Source organism: Diaphorina citri, unplaced genomic scaffold (assembly GCF_000475195.1).
Source record: "Diaphorina citri unplaced genomic scaffold, Diaci psyllid genome assembly version 1.1 scaffold424, whole genome shotgun sequence".
In the NCBI taxonomy this organism is placed as follows: Eukaryota; Metazoa; Arthropoda; class Insecta; order Hemiptera; family Psyllidae; genus Diaphorina; species Diaphorina citri.
In genome coordinates this window covers 228502-253147 of record NW_007377859.1, presented here as the reverse complement: position 1 = coordinate 253147, position 24646 = coordinate 228502, and the positions used below count along the sequence as shown (strand labels likewise).

The 24646-nt window shown below is 36.6% G+C and overlaps 1 protein-coding gene across 1 annotated transcript in view; it reads left to right on the top strand.

The window, feature by feature from the left end:
* LOC103508691 (neural-cadherin-like) overlaps positions 1-16781 on the top strand; it is a 49413-nt gene extending 32632 nt beyond the window's left edge. Inside the window, 2 exon segments of the mRNA XM_026823223.1 lie at positions 15795-15876; positions 16436-16781. Of these exon segments, the coding sequence (XP_026679024.1) occupies positions 15795-15876; positions 16436-16633 (280 nt within the window). The 3' untranslated portion in view covers positions 16634-16781.
* Positions 16782-24646: the final 7865 nt, after the last annotated feature.

Genomic DNA, 24646 nt, shown 5'->3' with positions numbered 1-24646 from the left:
CTCTTCCTCCTTCCTTCTTCTCCTGATCTTTCTTTTCTTCTTCCTCCCCCTTCTCCTTTTTCTTCCCATTGATCAAGTCCCTAATCAATACAGATATAGCAGCCTCCTTTCTTATCTTCAGAGAATTTAAATCCTCTTCTTCCTGGTCCTCCTCCTCTTCTCTTCCTCCTTCCTTCTTCTCCTGCTCTTTCTTTTCTTCTTCCTCCCCCTTCTCCTTTTTCTTCCCATTGATCAAGTCCCTAATCAATACAGATGCATAAACATAGGTACCTACATAAATTTTCCCATTAATCAAGTAATCAATACAGATGTATATGTACATAAATTATGCATATGCAAAAATTTTCCTTGGAAAAAAGCGCAATATCCTGAGGTTAATAGAACGTAATTAATTGATTTTTTTTCTTTTTTTTGTGAGCATTATTGAAGCCATTCAATCACTTGAATTTCCATATATGTACATACCTACCTTTCAAATAAAACCTAGTTTTGAGTAGCTCGTGTTTTTTCCTGGCAAGATTTCTATGGTTTTCTCTTATAAATTTCATTTACATGTATGTAATATGTATAGTAAACTACCATACGAGTTCTGATAGACAAAGGGCCAAATCTATGTTGAGATTCCATCAATAATAATACGAGTATGTTGAACCAAACCAAAACGAAGAATTTCGTTATTCTAAATAGAGCTTTAATAGAGAGAACTGCAATTGCTAGGGTCTTACCGTCCCAAAATTGAATAAGGAAGGCAGGATAGGAGAAAGCCAGCCGTTCCAAGAACGAACCTTATCCCTTCAGGATAAAATCCGCCCTGGGCGGGAATCAAACCCAGCGCTTAAAAAGCAGACGTTCTACTCACCAAGCTAAATTGGCTAGCATTAACCCTTAAAAGGTGACTGACCTTTAAAAGAAGCCCTTTTCATAAATAACTTCATTATCTCAGCGTTATCTTTTGATCTTTTCCTGTGGCAGCAACCGAAATTAGTGCACTTTATTTCCCATAATGAAATTTACTTATTCACTGACTTTCCTATTCTCTCTCCTCAGGTTTACTACTACATCGTGGATTCACCTCGAAACGAAGGCAAAGACTTCTTTGAAATCAATCTCCAATCAGGCGAGGTTTTCACCAAGGTGGTGTTCGATCGAGAGAAGCAAGGTGCATACGCGTTGGAAGTGGAGGCCCGAGATGGGGCGCCCTCAGCCCGGCCCAATAGTGATGGAGAACCCAATTCCGGTAAGTCACAAGCATGCTTTTCAATCGGCCCTGCCCATTTAGCCAAAACTTTTTTTTTTATTATTATTAACTTATGACTTGACTTATTGCCAAACCTTATGATTTTCTTCGAAGGTTGTTCGTTCGGTTTCACATTAATTTTTTTACACCGTGTTAAATTAGTCTCTGGTGTTTTCTTGTAGCTGTGTTTCGTTGTTTACGCCCCGTTTTTGACGCAATGTGTATAATTATCAAGGTATTTTCTTATAGCTGTTTTTCGTGTTATACTCCCCGACGCACGGGCCATGAAATTATGAAATTTATACTCATCCTACCTTGTACTTCGAACGTACTTACATTCTCTCCCTTCCTATACTATCTCACAATTCTTTCCCCTTTTTTTCTCGTATATCCAAAGTACTTATCTCTATTAATATAAAAAATACTTCAAGGTGTAAACTTTTTTTTCTCGTCTCAGTGCGTCAGAAAGGATTCAAGAGTATTCAGGATTCAAGAGTGAGGAGTGAGGAGATAGGAACTTGTGTTTCGTTCCAGGAACTTGTTTCTCCCTTTTTCTTCGTTGTCTAAAGAATCTTTACTTAGAAATCAATGCAGTCGTGCCGGTAGGCGTGAAAACGCCTTCCTATGTTAACACGACATAGAGTTTCAAGGTCTTTCGGTACAATCTAAATACATATACATACTTGCTTTAGACCCTGGGAACGCCAACTCCCGTGTGCCTAATAAGCCCCTTGGGCCATCAATCCGTTCAGCTTTCTAATTTTCTGCTACCTTCGACGCCCTGAACAACCTTCGAAGAAAAGTACTTTTCTGCTGCCAGAAAAAAAAAACACGAAATTTTTCTAGCCTGTACGCCACTGATATAAATATATTTTTTTTCGGATTCGTCTTAATAACATTTCCCACTGTTTGGAGGAAAAAAGAATAAGAAACTTGAAACCTTTTTTCTCGAATTTGAATATGAACTTCCTGCTGAAAGTTTTTGTGAGTCCTCATTAGATATGTATGAAGTATTTTGTACAACTCGTAATAAAACCGTTCGAAAATGCTGTTTAAGTATTAAATTCTAAAATCACATTACGTCAAAACCGGAGTTTGAACTCCGGAAAAATTCCAGTTTAAAATTAGAGAAAATCCCTTTATATTTTTCTAGTACCTACACTGTATGGATATAAACTTTTAAAGCCATTCTAGGGAAGATGTTAACGAGGAAAAACATCTTTCGGCGAAAATTGTGCCTCTACTCGTAATTTAAACTACTTGCAAACTGAAAACCAGAAAGCCGAGTAGACATAGTGCTCTCTAGTTCTGAAAAAGACATATGGAATTAGTACCTACACTGTATGGATATAAACTTTTAAAGCCATTCTAGGGAAGATGTTAACGAGGAAAAACATCTTTCGGCGAAAATTGTGCATCTACTCGTAATTTAAACTACTTGCAAACTGAAAACCAGAAAGCCGAGTAGACATCTAGACATAGTGCTCTCTAGTTCTGAAAAAGACATATGGAATAAAAAAAAAAAGAGGAAAGGACAGTTTAATTGATTTCTCATTTGAAATAGCTACATTATACAAACATGTGTAGGTCTCGTTGATTGAATCTAATATGGGACATACTTTTTCCTCTCATCAAGCATGGAGTGTAATGTTGCGATGGAAAAGTTGTGTGAAAAAACTCCTATATGTGTTTTGCCTGCAGGTACGTCTATTAAAATACAGGCACTCAGTACTTGTTTCTTTCTGCTGATACCTCGAATATCTACATATAAATCATTTTGCCTGCAGGTACGTCTATTAAAATACAGGCACTCAGTACTTGTTTCTTTCTGCTGATACCTCGAATATCTACATATAAATCATTACCGATTTTTTTCTGCTGAATAATGGGAGTATTTTAAGATAGGAAATTTTTGGTCGAAAATTGGCCGCCGTAGGCGGCTCATGCTCGGGACTTAGAAAAATTTTCATTTTTTGAAATACGTATTCCGCAAATGTAATAGAAAGTCGTGTGATGTTCACACCAGATTTTTTCTGCTGAATAACGACCGAACCGTACCTTCTGGAAAGCCGCCCTAGGTACACTTTTGATCTACATAAATTATAATTTAATAATTGAATCATTCCCAGGAAGGAAGGACCTATGTTAGTTATTAGCAAAAATAACATAGGCCCTTCTTCCTGGGAACGATTCAATGATGCATATGAATTATAGGAAAGCACTCAAAGGAATCATTCATCATTATTAAGGCACGATTGTGCATTCGACCCTAAAGGTAAAGTCCTAAGAACAGCGAACTCCTTCTGAGCTATTTCAACGGTATAGCCCTAAATAGCGGAAATTTGGTCCTGAATAACGGCCGAACCGAACCTTCTGAAAAGCCGGCGGCAGATTGACACATATTATTATTTATGACACTTTTATTATTATTTATGATTGACATTTAGCAATTAGTTATCAGCTATTAGTGGATTTAAAGTTAAAGAAATAAAGGTTACATATGTTTTAGAAAGTTGTTGTTCCTCTGATAAGATTGAGGGACTTTGGACGTACATTTCTGGAAACTTTTGAATCCAGATAATTATGTATGTGTATATAATTATGGGCTGTTCTGAACACCTCATGGTTCTGAGCATATTATAGAAAACATGCAAAATATAGTTACCTGTGCTATCTATCTACCTTCTCATGGAAGAACACTATAGACAAGACAAAAGCTATCTTTTGTCACTCTGATCAAAATGAAAATCTCGTCTTTCAGAATACGGAGTTGAAATGAAAATCTTGATAATAGTATGTTTTCCCTTCCAAGATTGTAACTGGAGAAGTGTCTAACGGGAAGAATAGAGAAACTGGAGCAGTGGTTGTCAACCGTACGGAGTTGAAATGAAAATCTTGATAATAGTATGTTTTCCCTTCCAAGATTGTAACTGGAGAAGTGTCTAACGGGAAGAATAGAGACACTAGAGCAGTGGTTGTCAACCTTTTTTTTTTCGTCCCCGTACCCCTTGGGTACCCGGATTTAATCTCACGTACCCCCGCCACTATCATAATGATCACCGGGTACCCATACCTAGGTTGATGTGTACCATTACTACTCAGTTCTAAACACACTCAGTACCTTTTGAAAAAAATCACTACTTCAATACCTTGAGGTCAAAATTCAGTACTTTTCCGTACTGTACTGCATTGATAACCCATCAAAATTTCCTTTTGTCCGCCATTACACAATTTTTTCTCGCGTACCGCCAAAAGGTCTCTCACGTACCCCCTTGATGTGTACCATTACTACTCAGTTCTAAACACACTCAGTACCTTTTGAAAAAAATCACTACTTCAATACCTTGAGGTCAAAATTCATACTTTTCCGTACTGTATTGCATTGATAACCCATCAAAATTTCCTTTTGTCCGCCATTACACAATTTTTCCCGTACCGCCAAAAGGTCTCTCACGTACCCCTAGTTGAGAATCGCTGAACTAGAGGAACGTGAAAGAAAGGGCGTTATGTGAGAATGACAGTTTTTCCCTGCACAACTGTTGGTTGATATACTTCAGCACACATACGTGTATATATACATCCCTCGTACAACTGTGTATTACACATGTAATAAAGTACGCTTCAGGTTAAATTATTCTCATGCTAGTATGATTATCACGGTATTGTACCTACTTTTTATTTTATTTTTCGTTAAAAAAAAAAGACATATAAAATACATTAAAACATTTCCCGAGTTTTGTGTAACATAACACGAACGTACGGGGGGAAGAGACAATGGAGGCAGAGGTGTGAAATAGCGGAAAAAAATCCCAGTCTTTTGAAACTTTTTTTGTCACGTGAAAATCAATGCTGACTGGTTTGGGTTAGGCGTAGGAGGTTAAGCCGTACATACGTATTTGCCAATGGCATTAGATATGGTTAAACCTGGGAAAGGAGGAATCTCTTTAGAATAATAAAGAAGAAAGGTTTGTTCAATAATATATTGTAAAGGAAAAAAAGAGCTTGAAATGATAACATAATTATGAATGAATGATTTATTAAGTTTTCCAATTCTTATTTAACTTAGAAACTTATTTGGGAAAAAGATATGCTAACATTGCAAACATTTGAAGTTTTCTGTACAAAACTACAAAATAACAAAATTGTGTACTAGTATTTATAAATATGCGTACAAGAAGACAAGTAACATATTCAAGCTCATATTCACCAAAGTCCGGTGGGTAACGTTGCACCAATGGTCATTTACATATCCTGACCAATGAGCATATATCTGCAGAATTCTCGACTATTAAAGCTTGTGGGTAACGTTGCACCAATGGTCATTTACATATCCTGACCAATGAGCATATATCTGCAGAATTCTCGACTATTAAAGCTTATGCACAAAATGCACATATCTGGACAAGATGTTAGAAATGTTAGAATGCAAATGAGAGTGGACAGTGATAAAGAAAAAGGAGGGGAGGGGGGTAATTTGGGAGAGTTATGAGGGGGAGAGATTTTGGGAAAGGAAATAGGAAGTGAGAGAGGTTGGTATAGCAAGGAGGGGAGGTTGGGATAGAATGGAGGGAGAGACTGGGAGGTAAAAGAGGAGGAAGGGAAGGAGAAGTTGGAAGAGAACGAGGGAGGGACAAGAGGAGGAAGGAATAGGTGGGTAGAGCAAGGAGGGGGAGGTTGGGAGAGGAATAAGGTAGAGGTTAGGTGATAAAGGAGAAGGAAGGAGGGATTTGTGACAGAAAAGAAGAGGGAGGTATGGTGAGAGAAAAGAGCAGGGAGGGAGAGGTTAGGAGAGAAAAGAGGAGGGGAGGGAGATGTTTGGGTTTTGAGGGCTATTAGGATATTAGACATGTGGGTTGTGTGAGTTACAAATGTTTTTGTTGAGGTTGCCAGAGGGTTGAGAGAGGGAGGAGAGAGGAAGGGGGTAGGAGGAGGAGGAGGATGAACCATGAGCTTGATGTCTGGGTACTAGAGACGAGGTTATCTCTCTCTCTCTTCCTCCTTCACTTTCTTTCTCTCTCTCCCTCCCTCCCTCTCCATCTCTTATCTTCCATATACCACGAGCATATAATACCCTGCGGTCACACTTGTGAAATGCAATGCTTATCATCAGACATTCTCTCTCACTCTCTCTTCCCGTGTTCTCTGGTTTCTCTCTATATCTTCTTTCCTTCTTCTATATCTTCTTTCCTTCTTCTCTCTCTCATTTCCTCTACATTGTTCCTTTCTTCTCTCCTCTTTTCAGTATCTTCCTCTCTCTCTACAGGGTAGGTTATTTTTCTATCCTCTATCTTTTTAACCCTCCTCCTTTTTTATCTCCCTCTTTCTTCTCTCTCGCCTCTGTTTCTCTCCCTTCCTTTCTCCCACCCACCCTCTCTCTCTCTCTCTCTCTCTCTCTCTCTCTCTCTCTCTCTCTCTCTCTCTCTTTCTATCTCTCTCTCTCTATCCCTCCCTCTAACTCTCTCTCTTTCTTTCATTCCCTTTTCCCCCTCTTTATCTCTCTCTCTCTATCCCTCCCTCTAACTCTCTCTCTTTCTTTCATTCCCTTTTCCCCCTCTTTATCTCTCTCTCTCTCTCTATCCCTCCCTCTAACTCTCTCTCTTTCTTTCATTCCCTTTTCCCCCTCTTTATCTCTCTCTCTCTATCCCTCCCTCTAACTCTCTCTCTCTCTCTTTCTTTCATTCCCTTTTCCCCCTCTTTATCTCTCTCTCTCTATCCCTCCCTCTAACTCTCTCTCTCTTTCCTTCATTCCCTTTTCCCCCTCTTTATCTCTCTCTCTCTATCCCTCCCTCTAACTCTCTCTCTTTCTTTCACTCCCTTTTCCCCCTCTTTATCTCTCTCTCTCGTTCCTTCTTCCCATTCTTTCTCTCTCTCTCCTTTCTCTTTCCCTCTTCTACCCCCCCTCTCTCTCTTTCCTTCCCCCTCTATCTCTTCCTCTTCCCCTCCCTTTCTACCAGTCTACTCTGGTTTCTATCCATATCCTCTCCTCCCTCCTCAGTTCCTCTAATGTTTGCCAGCTCCGAGCTTGAAGTTCAAACTCTGCTAGCAGCTCAGTTTTCAGAGCGACTGGGATGCTTCCGTAGAATAGAATAGAGTAGAAAATGAAATAGAATAGAATGGAATAGAAAATGAAATAGAATAGAATAGAGTAGAAAATGAAATAGAATAGAATGGAGTAGAAAATGAAATAGAATAGAATGAAATAGAAAATGAAATAGAATAGAGTAGAAAATGAAATAGAATAGAATAGAGTAGAAAATGGAATAGAAAATTCAATAGAGTATAGTATCTTGTCCATACTTTCCTTTAAAAAAAGTTGAACTTTGCATTTGGCATTTCGTAAAAGTAATGACGTCATCTTCCAGAAAAAACTCTGAAAAACGTTGCATTTACCTTTTTTTTAATTCGTCCGTTAAAAAAAAAAAATCCCCCTTTAGGCGCTCTAACAGTATGGACAGTAGGTCCGGTCAGGTCGAGTTAGAGAAAAGGAAATCAATAATGACTCACCGAAAAAACCGAAAAAATGCAACTTGAGAAAAATAATAATAATAAAAAGTGCTTTTCCCTAATTTTGTCAGCCGGTGTATATTAATTTTATAAAATAACCCTTTCATATAAGCTTATAATTATGTAGTAGATATGATGTGGGTTTTATTATACAGGTTGGTAAGAACCTAGGAAGCACAACATGTTGAAGATTACTTGTTCCTTCTAATTTTAAATCTCCAGTCCTCGTGGTAACAGTTTCTTAGAAAAGAGTTGAGTTTTGTAAAATTCTATAGCGTGTTAAAACTGCATTGCACTTTTGGGACTAAAGTTTGTTTGTTTCAACTCTGCCCTCAGTAGCTTTATTAAAAGTTCCAGGTTCAAACTTTCAAGCGGCCAAAATTTATTCTACCTCCTCCTTTTCCTCTTTCTCGTCCTCCTGCTGCTTCTTCTCCCCCTCCTCCTATAACTGATCGTATATCTATTTTGCCATTCCCTTCTTCTACACATATTTTCTCTTTCCTCTCTCCTCCTCCTCCTGCTCCTACTCCAACTTTCAAATATCTATACTTTTGCCATTCCCCTCTTCTATTTTCTCTCCTCTTCTCTTTCCGTTTTTGCGTTATGCTTTCCTCGCAGATATGCCCAAAATTTTCTTGGCCCCTTCCTCCCCTTTTCCTTTCTGCTCTCTTCCTTCTCTCTAATTCACTTTGTGTAAATTTGGAACTTCTCTAGGTATACCCTGCGGTCACACTTGTGAAATGCAATGCTTATCATCAGACATTCTCTCTCACTCTCTCTTCCCGTGTTCTCTGGTTTCTCTCTCTACATCTTCTTTCCTTCTCTCTCTTATTTCCTCTATATTGTTCCTTTCTTCTCTCCTCTTTTCAGTATCTTCCTCTCTCTCTACAGGGTAGGTTATTTTTCTATCCTCTATCTTTTTAACCCTCCTCCTTTTTTATCTCCCTCTTTCTTCTCTCTCGCCTCTGTTTCTCTCCCTTCCTTTCTCCCAACCTCTCTCTCTCTCTCTCTCTCTATCCCTCCCTCTAACTCTCTCTCTTTCTTTCATTCCCTTTTCCCCCTCTTTATCTCTCTCTCTCTCTCTCTCTCTCTCTCTCGTTCCTTCTTCCCATTCTTTCTCTCTCTACTTCCCTCTTCTCCTCCTTCCTCCCTCTTCCCTTCTATCCCCTCTTTCTTCCTCCTTCCTACTTCCCTCTTTCTCTCTCTCTTTTTCCTTCCCCCTCTATCTCTTCCTCTTCCCCTCCCTTTCTACCAGTCTACTCTGGTTTCTATCCATCTCCTCTCCTCCCTCCTCAGTTCCTCTCAACAATAAATCATCCGCTGTGTTCTAATTATTGTAATAGATGAAATAATGTTTGCCAGCTCCGAGCTTGAAGTTCAAACTCTGCTAGCAGCTCAGTTTTCAGAGCGGGGAGAGCGACTGGTATGATTCCGTAGAACAGAGTAGAATAGAAAATAGTTCAGAATAGAATAGAAAATTTAATGGAATATAACTTGTTCATACTTTCCTTTTAAAAAAGTTAAACTTTGCATTAGGCATTTCGTAAAATGCCAATAATGTTACAATCACTTGGCACCACAACTTCTTGACCTCAATTTCCTTCAGTTGAGACCACAGACTCACTCTCCTTCTTTCGGTTTCACACTCCAGCCTAGTTAGCTTGGTTGGTTACATTACATTGAAATGGGGGTCTTTTCGGACGAAATTCCTGTGTGCGGAGTTAAGTATGTAGGTCTATTGCACCCACTTGGTTGGTAGTACGTCTGCCTTGTAAGCACTAGGCCGCGGGTTCGATTTCCGCCCGGGGCGGATTTTATCCTGAAGGGATAAGTTTCGTTCTCGGAACGGCTGGCTTTCTTCTATCCTGTCTTCCTTCTCTCGATTTCAGCACGATGAGACCGTAGGAGTTTGTTACCTTCTCAAATTTAAACTTCAATGGGAAATGAGAAATTATTCGTGAGTTGGTAATTTTCACCAAGTTTACACGTGTTACCGCTTGCTTCCATAAATCTGCGGTGTAATATTGAAATCATCCGGGTTAATTAATACGATAATATACTGGGTATTGCCAAACCCGGGGATTACTTACCAAGTCGAATTATTAAACTCTACGTTGTCGTTGTCGTCTTCGTACAACTTGAAGTCGAGGTTTACCATTGCGGATTACCTCAGGATTGAGATGTCCCAAAGGCCTACATAATATACGGGCTTGTTATCTACATATCTGCAGCCAAATGTAAAGCCGACATCTCCACTAATTTTTAGAGTATAGCATATTGCATACTCAAATAATTTACGGCATTCATACAAAACATTGATATTAATCTCAGGAAATTTAAGAAGCGCTGTGCATTTGTTATGCCCAGTATTGTCCAGTGTAATGGAAATTTAGCAGTCAACCTGTAAAACCTTAATGATAACATTTTTCTTCTTCTTCTTCTTCTTCTTCTTCTTCTTCTTTTTCTTCTTCTTTAAATTAGACCCTGTAAATTTTGATGGTGATATAGGATGAATCTCATATGATGTAATCTGTTAAAATTACCACAAAACTACCTTGAACTCTGACTCGCAATCGCATTTGATTGTTTTCTCTTTGTACAATATTAAGTTTAATCCTAATTGCTGATCACTGATTACTATCGCAATAAGGGGAATCTTGGTGGTAATTCACTTTTGTTCATAGTAACAGAAAGTTACGTATTGCAAAATATTCTGGATGGAATCCAACTTATTTTGTCGTGGATATTTTTTTCCCTTCATAATTTGGTAATAATAGTTTTTCGCTCTAGTGTGTTGATGGAGAGGGTAGTAGGACAGGGTATTATGATGGATAGGGGATGAGGAGGTTAGTTTTAATCTCCTGGTGCAATGTTTTAATCAAATGAAGTGTACAGCTTGGAATTCTATGGTGAGTAATAAAAATAAATTAATGGCGCTGCTGGTATATTCTACTCATATTCTTCTATTCTATTTTACCATTTAACAGATACTCTGCTATATAGCATTATATTCGCCACTGTGTTGAGACAGATAGGAAGGAATCAATTGAAACGATTCATCTTGTATGCATTCATGTAAGCAAACACTTGTGCATTGTATACAGGGTGTGTCAAGTAAATCAGAGACAAATATGTACTTACAAGTGTTAGGTAGGTATACACTCATATTTTAACGTGATCTAGTGGGTCTTTCGTCACTCACTATCACAGTCATTTCTGGTGATCTTTTCTTCTCCCAGTCCTATCAGCCTATCACTTCATTTGAAAACTTCATGGGGTGTTTTTGTCCCCTGGCTTAGACTCTCATGTTCAAATGCCCTTTGGTCTTCTGCGCAAGAGCAAATGTTTGAAACACCTACCAACTTATAGTACACATGAGATGGGAAACAAGAGACTTTGTTGATCATAAGTTTGTGAATGGATAATGAAATAGGAAGACAAATACCGGGGAAAAAAATCACACATATCTCCCTATCTCCATCCATCCTTGGCGTAGTATCTAACTTTCTCTTCCTCCCTCACCTTCTCAACCTCCTCTTCCACCACCTTCAAAGTTTTGCATTTTGTGACACTGTTTTGTACGGCTCTCTCATTTATCACCATGGATATTTTTGTATTTTCCCATACCCCAATATTTTTTGATGCATACACGATTTTTCCTTTTATGCATCATGAATTTTTCTTTCAGTTCCAGTTCCCTTAAGTTCCCAACTATCTGCAGTACACTTTTATTTAAGCATTAAAATTAAATTCATTAATTCAGTAAAAAAAAGCATAAAATTTAAGCTTGGGGAAAAGTGAGGGCATTATTTGAATCAGTTCCAGTTCCCTTAAGTTCCCAACTATCTGCAGTACACTTTTATTTAAGCATTAAAATTAAATTCATTAATTCAGTAAAAAAAAAGCATCACAAAATTTAACCTTGGGGAAAAGTGAGGTCATTATTTGAATTTGGGATGACAGGAAGGTGTAAGTAGAGTTGACGTAAGGTTGTATGTTGAAATATGTACATACATAGACGTACCCATTTTAAAATCATGTAGGTACATCAGCAGAAGGCAATTCTATGGGGACAAACACATGAATAATAAATCGTTTGCCGACATACTTTGTTCATAAAAAATGGTCTGAAAGATCCGTTCTTTTCTCTCCCTTGTCTATTGTTCATATTTCAAGCACACTGTAGAGTGTAGACTATTTAATCTATTTTGTATTTCATTTGCGTAGAAGCCAGACTACCATCTTTCTTCTCTCCCTGTCTCCCGCCTCATTTTACTGTTGCTTATGTCACTCCCCTCCCTTCCTTCCTATATTCCACCCTCCCACTCTTTCTTACACACTGTAGAGTGTAGACTATTTAATCTATTTTGTATTTCATTTGCGTAGAAGCCAGACTACCATCTTTCTTCTCTCCCTGTCTCCCTCCTCATTTTACTGTTGCTTATGTCACTCCCCTCCCTTCCTTCCTATATTCCACCCTCCCACTCTTTCTTGGGAAAAAATATAAATATGAAAAATAAACTATCTTTAAAAATAAAAACTGCAGTTTTTGTACAAACATGCAGTTGTCATTAATTTATTACCTAGTAAAAAAGGGCTATTCGAATTTTGAGCTTCAACCCGAAAAAAAGTCTCTTTTCAACCCGAAAAAAAAGGGAAAAATATCCTTGTGGTGTGATGGGGAGGGCTTTCAAAATGTAAATTTAGTGCTTTTTTATGTGGTTGTTTTTAGATTAGTTTTTCTCTTGAGATGTAGTTCTTGGATTGGCCTATGACAAATTGAAATTTGGACCAATTCCAATACTTTCTAAAATCTTGTACAAATTTGCTACCGAGAGAAGTAGAAAGTAAAAATGGTGGAGTGCTGCAAAATGGTTGGACCAATTCCAATACTTTCTAAAATCTTGTACATATTTGCTACCGAGAGAAGTAGAAAGTAAAAATGGTGGAATGCTGCAAAATGAAAAGGTTTTGAAACAAGTTGATGTTCTTGGAATCTAGGGTAAATTCAGTGTGCATCTAACTATCATAGGTCAGATGAGAGGTCAGTTCCACTAATGTAAGTTACAATCAGACGAAAAGGAAATGGAAAAAAACTTGGGAACTTACTTTTGAAATTATCTCGTAAAAAAAAGAAAGATTTTTTTTTCTTCTTAAAAACCCTTGAACATAAAACAACTTAAAATTACATTTGGAAAAAAACTTGAGAAAACTTTTTTTTTAGTCTTTTTTTCAGACGACAGAATAATTAAATTTACTTCATTATGTCCTTTTTTTCTCTCTCCCATTTTGGAAATTAAATCAACGGGAAATCTTCAAGAGTTAGTTCTCCACACGCAAAGTACAAAAAGTCCTACTTTTTCCATTGCTCGAAAGCCAAAATGAATATTTTACATTTAATTAACAGGAAAAGTGTTCTTCATTCAACAAATCACAGAAAGAAATACGATTTTCCCAGGGAAAAGAAAAACTCTTTTTCTCAAATAAAATCCAATAAGAGAATTGAAGAAATGGACAAAGTACCTACTTAGGTATTTAATTCAAAGGAGAAATTTATATTAATTCAATTCATTATTGAGGGTCTGCATTGTGATCGATCGACATCCCCTGAAAGCTGAAACACTAACCATTTCTTTACTCCACCAAAAATACCTTTTGATCCTATGGGTACCTTATTTATATGGGTTCCACTTCCAGTCGATGTCGTTAGACTTCGGTCGACTGTAGTGTAAAGGCAGCTTTACATTATCTGAAAATGTTTTTCTTTGTAGAGTTGACGTACGCATTAGTAGTATTCTGTAACTTGGTGTTCCTAAAAATGGAATCTATATTCAGAACAAAACAGGGAGAGAAATACTTACCCGTAAATTCAGAAAAAAGAATGAAGAGAAAAACAATGAACTCGAAGGAAAAAATAACAAAATAAATGTGGTTTGTGTTGTATTTTTTAACTAATTTAGAACTGAAGGCTAAGAAAGCTTAAGGTGGTTTTTTAAGGAGAAAATAAGATTAAGTAGAGTTGCCCCCTCTTAAGTTTTATGATGGAAGGGATTAAATACTCAAAGCTGAGGAAAAAAGTCGTGTTTATGTTGAAAAAAAGTAAGTTGTACTTAGTTTTAGAGAGGAAGTACAAATACATACTTATTGTCTACTGCAATGGATTGCTATTTGTAAACCTCGTGAAGAAAAAAAAAGTGAGCAAATTACCAGTTCGAATCCCGTTCATATTTTCATTCAATCAAACTTCATTTTTATAGTATAACAAATAACACATGTACATGGATGAAACATGGAACGTAGGTATTACATAATATTATAATATTTGAAAATAAGGTAATAATCTTACAGTCTGTATGAATAATGGAAAGGAACATGTCCTATCTCTAAACCTACAATGAATTGACGAATCAGAATATGAAATAAAGGTCTTACGAATGATATTCAATATGCAAAACAGATTGGAGAGCAATAGATGTAATGCAATAGAAGAAGCAATTATTGTGCATATTTTATTATCACAACGTTTTACTCTGTTCATGTTGTGCATGCTTTTTCTCTCTTTTTTTTTCCATACTTCTTTCGAATAACGAATTTCAAACAGTAGAAACTAGAGTATGATGTGAACTATCTTTGTAATGAGGATTTTGAATTTATTGTACATCTGAACGAGTTGCAAAGAGACAAAGAAAAAGCTCCTAGTACAGATTATTGCTATTTCACACTTTCACAATAAATTGATTTCTCGTCTCCTCTGTTCAGAACCCTCAACGTGCAACGTTTGCACCGTGACGTGTATTTTTAATTAAAATTGACACTTGGAAACTAGAAAAAAAAATCGGAAAACTTTGCTAAAAAGATTATTGGCAATGAATATCCAGAAATTGACGCAACTTTTGCCCAAGTTTTTCCAATGGAAATTGATTGCATTGAAAATTTCGGGGCGAAAATATGACTTTCATTGGAGCACATTGTTGGAATGGGTCCAATTCATTGTTCACAACTTGGAAAAGTTTTCACCCTCAAAGTTTTCGAAGAAGTACATTGTTTTGTTTGAGTTCCATTCGTGAGACTGAAACTCTGCTGTAAAGTTTTCCTTGAAATGCTCCGGACTCCATTACAAATGAAGATGGAGGACTTGATTACTATGCTACATATGTATGAGTTATTTCATACAGTGCAAACTTTATAACATTAACATTTAGCGTGATCTTCATAATCTTGGGTTCGAAATAATGAACATCCTCTGCTAAGGAAACTTGTACTTTACACAGGAGACAGCAGAGGGTAACTATTCCTTTGGCACACAAGTTCTGTCAAAGTAATTAATCATGCTAATGGGTGAATGTGTATGCATTTACGTGTGATGAATGCATTAAAGTGTAAATATGTCACATCCATCACTTCTCTTAGAGACGGTAATTCCACGTGTACAATGTACATACATAGTACACAATCAATACTCAAATGAATGACTTATGGCACATTACTGCAAGCTTTTATAATCCAACATTCTCATCAATTGAATATTACTTCTATAGTGTCGCAAGTATGATTAGTTCCTTATTGGAGTGGGACTTCTATGGGATTTATACAACAATCTTAAAATCCGAAAGAGTCTCAAGGACTCTTAAAAAGCCCATTTTGAGAGGAAAATATTAGAAATACCGAAATGCAAGTCATCGTGTAAGGAGAAGAGTCTCAAGGACTCTTAAAAAGCCCATTTTGAGAGGAAAATATTAGAAATACCCAAATACCTAAATGCAAGTCATCGTGTAAGGAACTCAAGGACTCTTAAAAAGCCCATTTTGAGAGGAAAATATTAGAAATACCGAAATGCAAGTCATCGTGTAAGGAGAAATTCGAGTACCTACCACACTAATTCTGTTTTGTGTACAATTCAATCTATTCAAATGAAGATCTAATGTTAACAAGCACCCAAGTACAAGATATCATGTTTACTCTCACATACATGATTGAATATTTGTTTCTACACATCTGCAGGTATACATACCACAAATTTGTTAATGAACTTAAACTTCCTTTGTTACCTTCTGTTTACTTGGGCCGACATTAAGGTCAATCATCCGCTTGACTATGAGACAATCAAGGAGTACAATTTGACCATTCGAGTCGAGGTAAGTCTACTTTCCTCCATAGCATTGTGATTAAGAGTTTTATCGTTAGCTTAGAAGATTGAAAGCGTTAGTCTGAAAGACATTAGGGTGTAGGTTTAAATCCGTTGGTCGAAGCTTTTAATTTTGTCCAGTTTCATTTGGGAATCTTTTGGGATGGGTTCATTTGGAAATCACCAGAGCTTACTTCTGGCGGTAATGTTTTTATAACTCTTCGAGTGTGTTACACCATTCGGAGTAGTTTACTCAAATCGTTTTCTGTGGAAAAAGTAGATCTGGAGGTCATTTCACTTGTGGGATGGTCTCCTGTCATTCCACAAATTGGTCGTTCAGTTGATTAGTTCGTTATTTTTGGCCGGTTGGTCCTTGTCCAAAGTATTTTTGATTCACATATTGATTCTAAACAGGCTTTTGACTTCCTGTCATTCCACAAATTGGTCGATCAGTTGATTAGTTCGTTATTTTTGGCCGGTTGGTCCTTGTCCAAAGTATTTTTGCTTCACATATTGATTCTAAACAGGCTTTTGACTTGGGTATAATTTTCCCATGTTTGTGATTTCAGAATAACGGGGCTCAACAATTGGCTTCGGAAGCAACAGTTCACATTATCCTGGAAGACGTGAATGATGAGATCCCTCTGTTCACGGAACGGGAACAAGAAACCGTGCTCGAGGGAGAACCAATAGGCTCCAAGGTCACCCAAGTAAATGCCATAGACAAGGACGGCACTTTTCCTAACAACCAGGTAAGTACTTTCTGAATCAGTACGCACGTGAATTCTTAAGGTGAAAGATGGTATCCAACATTAACTAGGCCAGCCACTCACTATCAGGTAGATCCGAGAGGTACACCTGATCAGGTCCTCCTGTCCATTTATTTGTGGATAAAAAATAATAAAGTGGAAAATTAATTCAACAAAACATTATCTATAAATTCTACAGCTACTAGATAATTAGATGAAGAATTTCGCTTGTTAAATGTATGTGCTGAAAGTGTGAGTACTACGAGCAGCTTTAGCAAACATGTGTGTGTAAGTATTATAAGATATCTAAATTATACAGAAGAAATACGTACACATAATTTTGCCCTTGCGCTGTAAAAATACTCGGACAGAATGAGATCACCAGGGCATTAGGAGCACAATGTTTCACATTATAAGGACCAACTAATCCCTTCTATAGGAACGATCTGTTTCGAACTTGCTATTTTTTTCCCTCCTACTCGTAAGCTTTAAATATAAAGCGAAATAAATTGAAATAATCTCGCACGGCTAACAAGTTACCAAGCTTTTGGATTTCAGCAAATTAGGGTCAGCTTAATTAATAATTAATGGTGTAAAAAGCGTTAATAGAATAAAAGCTCTAGCTTCCCGCTCATATTGAACTCTGTACATTACTCTTTTCCTGCAGAATATATCAATACACATATAACATAAAACATGCATGATTTCTATACAGGAATGACCGTTGTAGATACATGGTGTGGTGTTTGGGGGCATGTATCATACCTGTGGAATTTTCTTATCTTAGTAAATTTTACATTCTTATTACTCGTAGTTAAGAATTAAGAATAATATGACATTAAGGGTTCAACCCCATAAATAGTCTTATCCCTTTTCGATACCAACATTTCCTCTATTGCTAGTGACAAATTAATTTTTAAAATAGTAAATATGAAGGCATGTTTGGTTATTTTAAGTACAATGTAGTAATATCGCCCCATAATGTTCTGAACCACACAGTATGAAGAATGTGAAGATAAAGGTATTTTTTGTCCGAATTACCCCAAGTAAATGGAAAAGAAAAATATAATTGGGTACCCCGGTAATGGGGGAAAGGTTTTTTCAGGATTTCCTTTCTCTCTATTTTCTCTTTTCCCCGCATCATCTGTCTTTTCGCTCTTATTCATTACCCTCTCCTCTCCCACTCTTCCCCTCCCTTTCTCTTTATCTCGGGTTTTTTTTCTCTGCTCATTTTTTCTTGTTTGACAGAAGGAAATCTTTTGTTTTTTATATTATGTGTGCCCGTGTTATTTATTCCCTTTTCTACTCGAGTTTTGTACGACATTACTATAATCCCTTCTCTCCCCTTTAGTAGTACACACATACACACACTTTTTTAAAGGGAATAAAACCCTTTTCTTTTTCTTGTCATTAATTTATTACCAACTAAAAAAGGCTATTCGAATTTTGAGCTTCAACCCAAAAAAAAGTCTCTTTTTGGGTGAACGGGAAAAATATCCTTGTGGTGTGATGGGGAGGGCTTTCAAAATGTAAATTTAGTGCTTTTTTATGTGGGTGTTTTTAGATAGGTACTCATCATGTTTGTTTAACTAACACAGAGTCGCGTTAGAGAGTGTATGAGGGAGAGAGAAACATGTTCCTGGAAATTCTACAAAGAAATTGTCTTTGTAGGTATGGTATTTTTGACTATTTGTTCCATTTAATGGGCATTTTTGAAGCGCTGCCATTTTGAATCAGTATGGAAAGTGACACTTTCAAATAGTTTATGTTGTTTTCAGTACTCTGAAGAACCACCACAGGAAATTCCATGAAAATCAGTCGAGCTGTTTTCTCGTCAAAAGAGGACAAAAATATGTCTATTTTTGATTTTTTTCTGAGAATTCAAATTTCATTTGGATTCTCTCATGCCTAAGAAGCTGTGTAAAGACAGAAGTAAAATTTTATTTTAAAGATATGTATGTAATAGGTACGTTTAATTAATACTTTCATATCTCTGTCCGTACTTTGATCTCTCTTACTCTTGTCTCATAGTCTTTTTATTCTTTGTCTAATTCCTCTCTCCCCCTCTGCCTACTTTCTCTACTTTTCTTCCTCTCCCCCTCCTTCCCATCTTATTTTTTATATCTATGATATTATATTTCCTTTTGTTTCCTAACGTTTCTAATTGTTTCGCGCCGTGGTTTTCATTTTAATTTCTCGCTCCGAACATGAAAACTAACAATAATTGCACCAGAGAGCAGTTGTAAAAAAATTAATTTAGAATTTAAGTAGAAAATGGTACCTCCTTCTTTTTTTTTTTGTTGCGTTTTTGTACTTTTGTTGTAATTTGAAGCAAAAACCCCATTTTATTTCCTCGTTATCTCTCTCTCCCTCTGTCTCCCCGCTTCTTCATTTCTTCTATCCTTGTTCTTAACAGTGTGCCTTTGTTGCTTTTTGTTTTTAATAGCAACCGTTTAATTCTTGGGCCAAACATTTTTTCTTCTATTTATTCAGTGGCAGGATTTTCACTTCTAAAAGCTCTTACATCTAACCAATCCTTACAGGCTTAACCTCAACATGAATCTTCTCTCCCCTTTAGTAGTACACACATACACACACTTTTTTAAAGGGAATAAAACCCTTTTCTTTTTCTTGTCATTAATTTATTACCTAGTAAAAAAGGGCTATTCGAATTTTGAGCTTCAACCCGAAAAAAAGTCTCTTTTCAACCCGAAAAAAAGGGAAAAATATCCTTGTGGTATGATGGGGAGGGCTTTCAAAATGTAAATTTAGCGCTTTTTTATGTGGGTGTTTTTAGAAAGGTACTCATCATGTTTGTTTAACTAACACAGAATCGCGTTAGAGAGTGTATGAGCGTGTGAGGGAGAGAGAAATATGTTCCTGGAAATTCTACAAAGAAATTGTCTTTGTAGGTATGGAATTTTTGACTATTTGTTCCATTTAATGGGCATTTTTGAAGCGCTGCCATTTTGAATCAGTATGGAAAGTGACACTTTCAAGTAGTTTATGTTGCTTTCAGTACTCTGAAGAACCACCACAGGAAATTCCATGAAAATCAGTCGAGCTGTTTTCTTGTCAAAAGAGGACAAAAATACGTCTATTTTTGATTTTTTTCTAAGAATTCAAATTTTATTTGGATTCTCTCATGCCTAAGAAGCTGTGTAAAGACAGAAGTAAAAATTTTATTTTAAAGATACATATGTATGTAATAGGTAAGTTTAATTAGTACTTTCATATCTCTGTCCGTACTTTGATCTCTCTTACTCTTGTCTCATAGTCTTTTTATTCTTTGTTTAATTCTTCTCTCCCCCTCTGCCTACTTTCTCTACTTTTCTTCCTCTCCCTCTCCCCCTCCTTCCCATCTTGTTTTTTATATCTATGATATTATATTTCCTTTTGTTTCCTAACGTTTCTAATTGTTTCGCGCCGTGGTTTTCATTTTAATTTCTCGCTCCGAACATGAAAACTAACAGTAATTGCACCAGAGAGCAGTTGTAAAAAAATAAATTAAAAATTAAGTAGAAAATGGTACCTCCTTCTTTTTTTTGTTGCGTTTTTGTACTTTTGTTGTAATTTGAAGCAAAAACCCCATTTTATTTCCTCGTTATCTCTCTCTCCCTCTGTCTCCCCGCTTCTTCATTTCTTCTATCCTTGTTCTTAACGGTGTGCCTTTGTTGCTTTTTGTTTTTAATAGCAACCGTTTAATTCTTAGGCCAAACATTTTTTCTTCTATTTATTCAGTGGCAGGATTTTCACTTCTAAAAGCTCTTCCATCTAACTCTAACCAATCCTTACAGGCTTAACCTCAACATGAATGTACAAGTACATATATTACTGTGTCGAACTAACATTGCAACTGCTTATGTTCTTAAGTACTTAAGTTATTATTGTTAAAGAGAACATTTCTCTTTATATTGAATTATGTAAATTATTCCTTTAGCTATTCTTATTGAACAAATAAATTTCTATGAAGTTCTGTTTCTGATAAATTATTTATCGAAATTTCTATTATTCCAACATTTATGGAGTTCCTTAAAATGGATTTTTTCCCCCTAGTTTCCAAATTTGTACATGAAATTTCTCGTTTTCTTGTCAGACAGTCCTCATATTAGAGCAATCCTGAATATTATATGCATTTTGGCCCTTACAGTTGCTCGGACTGTCCCTCTCCCTATCTCCATCCATCCTTGGCGTAGTATCTAACTTTCTCTTCCTCCCTCACCTTCTCAACCTCCTCTTCCACCACCTTCTCCTCTTCCTCCTATCTTGTTCTTATTCTTGGACTCACTTCATTAAATTTTCTGCTTGTGATAGTTACAAAAGTGCTGGAAATGCAGTTTTTTTTTTCCTCTCCATCTAAAAATTCCCAAGTTACTTCAGTTCCAGTTCTGGAAAGCCGCCCTAGGTACACTTTTGATCTACATAAATTATAATTTAATAATTGAATCATTCCCAGGAAGGAAGGACCTATGTTGGTTATTAGCAAAAATAACATAGGCCCTTCTTCCTGGGAATGATTCAATGATGCATATGAATTATAGGAAAGCACTTGAAGGAATCATTCATTATTAAGGCACGATTGTGCATTCGACCCTAAAGGTAAAGTCCTAAGAACAGCGAACTCCTTCTAAGCTATTTCAACGGTATAGCCCTAAATAGCGGAAATTTGGTCCTGAATAACGGCCGAACCGAACCTTCTAGACACTTTTGTTATTATTTATTTATTACACATTTAGCAATTAGTTATCAGCTATTAGTGGATTTAAAGAAATAAAGGTTACATATGTTTTAGAAAGTTGTTGTTGCTCTCTGGTAAGATTGAGGGACTTTGGACGTACATTTCTGGAAACTTTTGAATCCAGATAATTATGTATGGTTCTAAGCATATTATAGAAAACATGCAATCTACCTTCTCATGGAAAAACACTATAGACAAGACAAAAGCTATCTTTTGTCACTCTGATCAAAATGAAAATCTCGTCTTTCAGAATAGGACTGACTGTCATGCTTGGTATAAATCTCTCCTCCACAACAAGGATTGGAGGGGTGGAAAAAAGTTGCAAAAATACAAAGTTTCTGATTTTCTCTCTCCGCCCCTCCCCCACCTTTAAGGTGTATTTTGTGCCCTTATTTCCTTCTAGGAAACATTCGGTAAAAGAAAGGAACACACGGGAAATGTGAAAACACACCAAAGAAGGAATTTGGAGAGAGAGAGAGAGAGAGAGAGAGATCTTTCTTGTTTAAGTTTATTGTGTAAACAAGAATTTTGATTGGATAATGAAATTTCCCTCCTTGAGAATCGTACATAGTCCTAATTAGATTGGCAATGCGAGTGTTTCTTATGTGTAGAGAGCTAGAGAGAGCCTTAACAACGGTGCCGAAGCGTTGGGAAATTTTATGCCTTCAATGGAAACTTGGTGGATATGGTACCGGCAATCTATATAATACCGGCATTCTATGTAATACCTGCTCATACAATCTGAAAGTACTTCGCACTCCTTGTGCGTTGTGCAGCTATGATGCTTTTTTGTGTATGAAGAGTGAGAAAGGAGTAAAAAGCTCCTTAATTTAAATAATGGAGCTTTTGTAATTGTCATTCTGTTTAATTATTTTTTAAGGCTATAAAAATCTACGAAAACCTTGTCTGAAATCGCATTTTTTTTGCAGATATGGCCAGCGTTTGTTTCTGATTTTAGATTTATTTATTTATTGGTTATAATTATAAATCTTATAATTCAATGTACACAAGTAGGTACCCACAAGAAATCACAAAGGTTGAAATTATTGTCAAGGGCAATCTCTACTTTTCAACTTTTTACCACCATACCCATTTCCAGAAGGAAAGTCAACCATATATAAGACCTTGTTTAGACTGCGGAAGTAAAGGGACTTTTCAGTAGCAGATATGGCCAGCGTTTGTTTCTGATTTTAGATTTATTTATTTATTGGTTATAATTATAATTATAAATCTTATAATTCAATGTACACAAGTAGGTACCCACAAGAAATTACAAAGGTTGAAATTATTGTCAAGGGCAATCTCTCCTTTTCAACTTTTTACCACCCTACCCATTTCCAGAAGGAAAGTCAACCATATATAAGACCTTGTTTAGACTGCGGAAGTAAAGGGACTTTTCAGTCTCATCCTGGCAGTATAAACAAGGTATATTCTACTCATATTCTTCTATTCTATTTTACCATTTAACAGATACTCTGCTATATAGCATTATATTCGCCACTGTGTTGAGACAGATAGGAAGGAATCAATTGAAACGATTCATCTTGTATGCATTCATGTAAGCAAACACTTGTGCATTGTATACAGGGTGTGTCAAGTAAATCAGAGACTGGAATATGTACTTACAAGTGTTAGGTAGGTATACACTCATATTTTAACGTGATCTAGTGGGTCTTTCGTCACTCACAATCACGGTCATTTCTGGTGATCTTTTCTTCTCCCAGTCCTATCACTTCATTTGAAAACTTCATGGGGTGTTTTTGTCCCCTGGTTTAGACTCTCATGTTCAAATGCCCTTTGGTCTTCTGCGCAAGAGCAAATGTTTGAAACACCTACCAACTTATAGTCCACATGAGATGGGAAACCAGAGACTTTGTTGATCATAAGTTTGTGGATGGATAATGAAATAGGAAAACAAATACCGGGGAAAAAATCACACACTGGCGCTGCTGGTAGAGGAGAGAAAAACAATGAGCATTGAACATTTGAATGGTATTTGTACAATGGCTGGGAGGCTACCTGATAATCTTTATAATGGAACCTATGTTATCCTAGTCGATAGAATCACAGGAGGTGGGAAGGTCAAGTGGAAGAGAATGCCTCTAGCTATTAACCTTTCATCTGGTTTAGAGATATTCATATCTAGTGCGCTTCACACATATAGGAAATATCCTGTATATTCCAAAGTGCAGATTTTGAGTGAAAAGCACTACAAAAGATATTCTCTCCTACTCTTATATTATGTCTGTGAGATGCTTATAGGAATAAAGGTACTTTACATAGGTAGGTACTCATGTGATTGCAAGTATATTGTGCCTATTGATCTATCTGTATTCATCTCAACAGAGCGTGGGAGATAGACATAGTTTTTCTCTTGAGATGTAGTTCTTGGATTGGCCTATGACAAATTGAAATTTGGACCAATTCCAATACTTTCTAAAATCTTGTACATATTTGCTACCGAGAGAAGTAGAAAGTAAAAATGGTGGAATGCTGCAAAATGGAAAGGTTTTGAAACAAGTTGATGTTCTTGGAATCTAGGGTAAATTCAGTGTGCATCTATCATAGGTCAGATGAGAGGTCAGTTCCACTAATGTAAGTTACAATCAGACGAAAAGGAAATGGAAAAAACTTGGGAACTTACTTTTGAAATTATCTCGTAAAAAAAGAAAGGTTTTTTTTTCTTCTTAAAAACCCTTGAACATAAAACAACTTAAAATTACATTTGGAAAAAACTTGAGAAAACCTAGTGCGCTATTGAACTTTTAAACAAGTGGATAATTGAACTTTTGAGCAAGTTTGTTTTGTGTGTTAATGAGCTCTCTTTCTCTGCTTTCCTTCCTGTCTTTATTTTCCATTTTTGTTTGTTCTTTCTTCTCGTTATTCCTCTTTCTCTCTACTTTCCTTCTCTCCCCTAATCTCTCCTATCTCCTCTTTGAACACTTCAATATATATTTTCCTCACCCTGTTGTTATTGTTTAACATTTCGGTCTATTTGTAGTATAAGGACATTGACCTCACATCAAATTTACCATGATGTGTAATTTTTGAAATGTGTGGGTCTAAAGCTCCATTTAAACCCACTTGTGTTTTCTCTCTCTTCTACTCCTTCTGCTCAACCTCCTCCTTCTCCTTCCTCCTCCACAACCACCTCCACTTTTCTCTTCTCACTTTCACGCACTCGGTTTCACACTCCAGCCTAGTTAGCTTGGTTGGTTACATTACATTGAAATGGGGGTCTTTTCGGACGAAATTCCTGTGTGCGGAGTTCAGTATGTAGGTCTATTGCACCC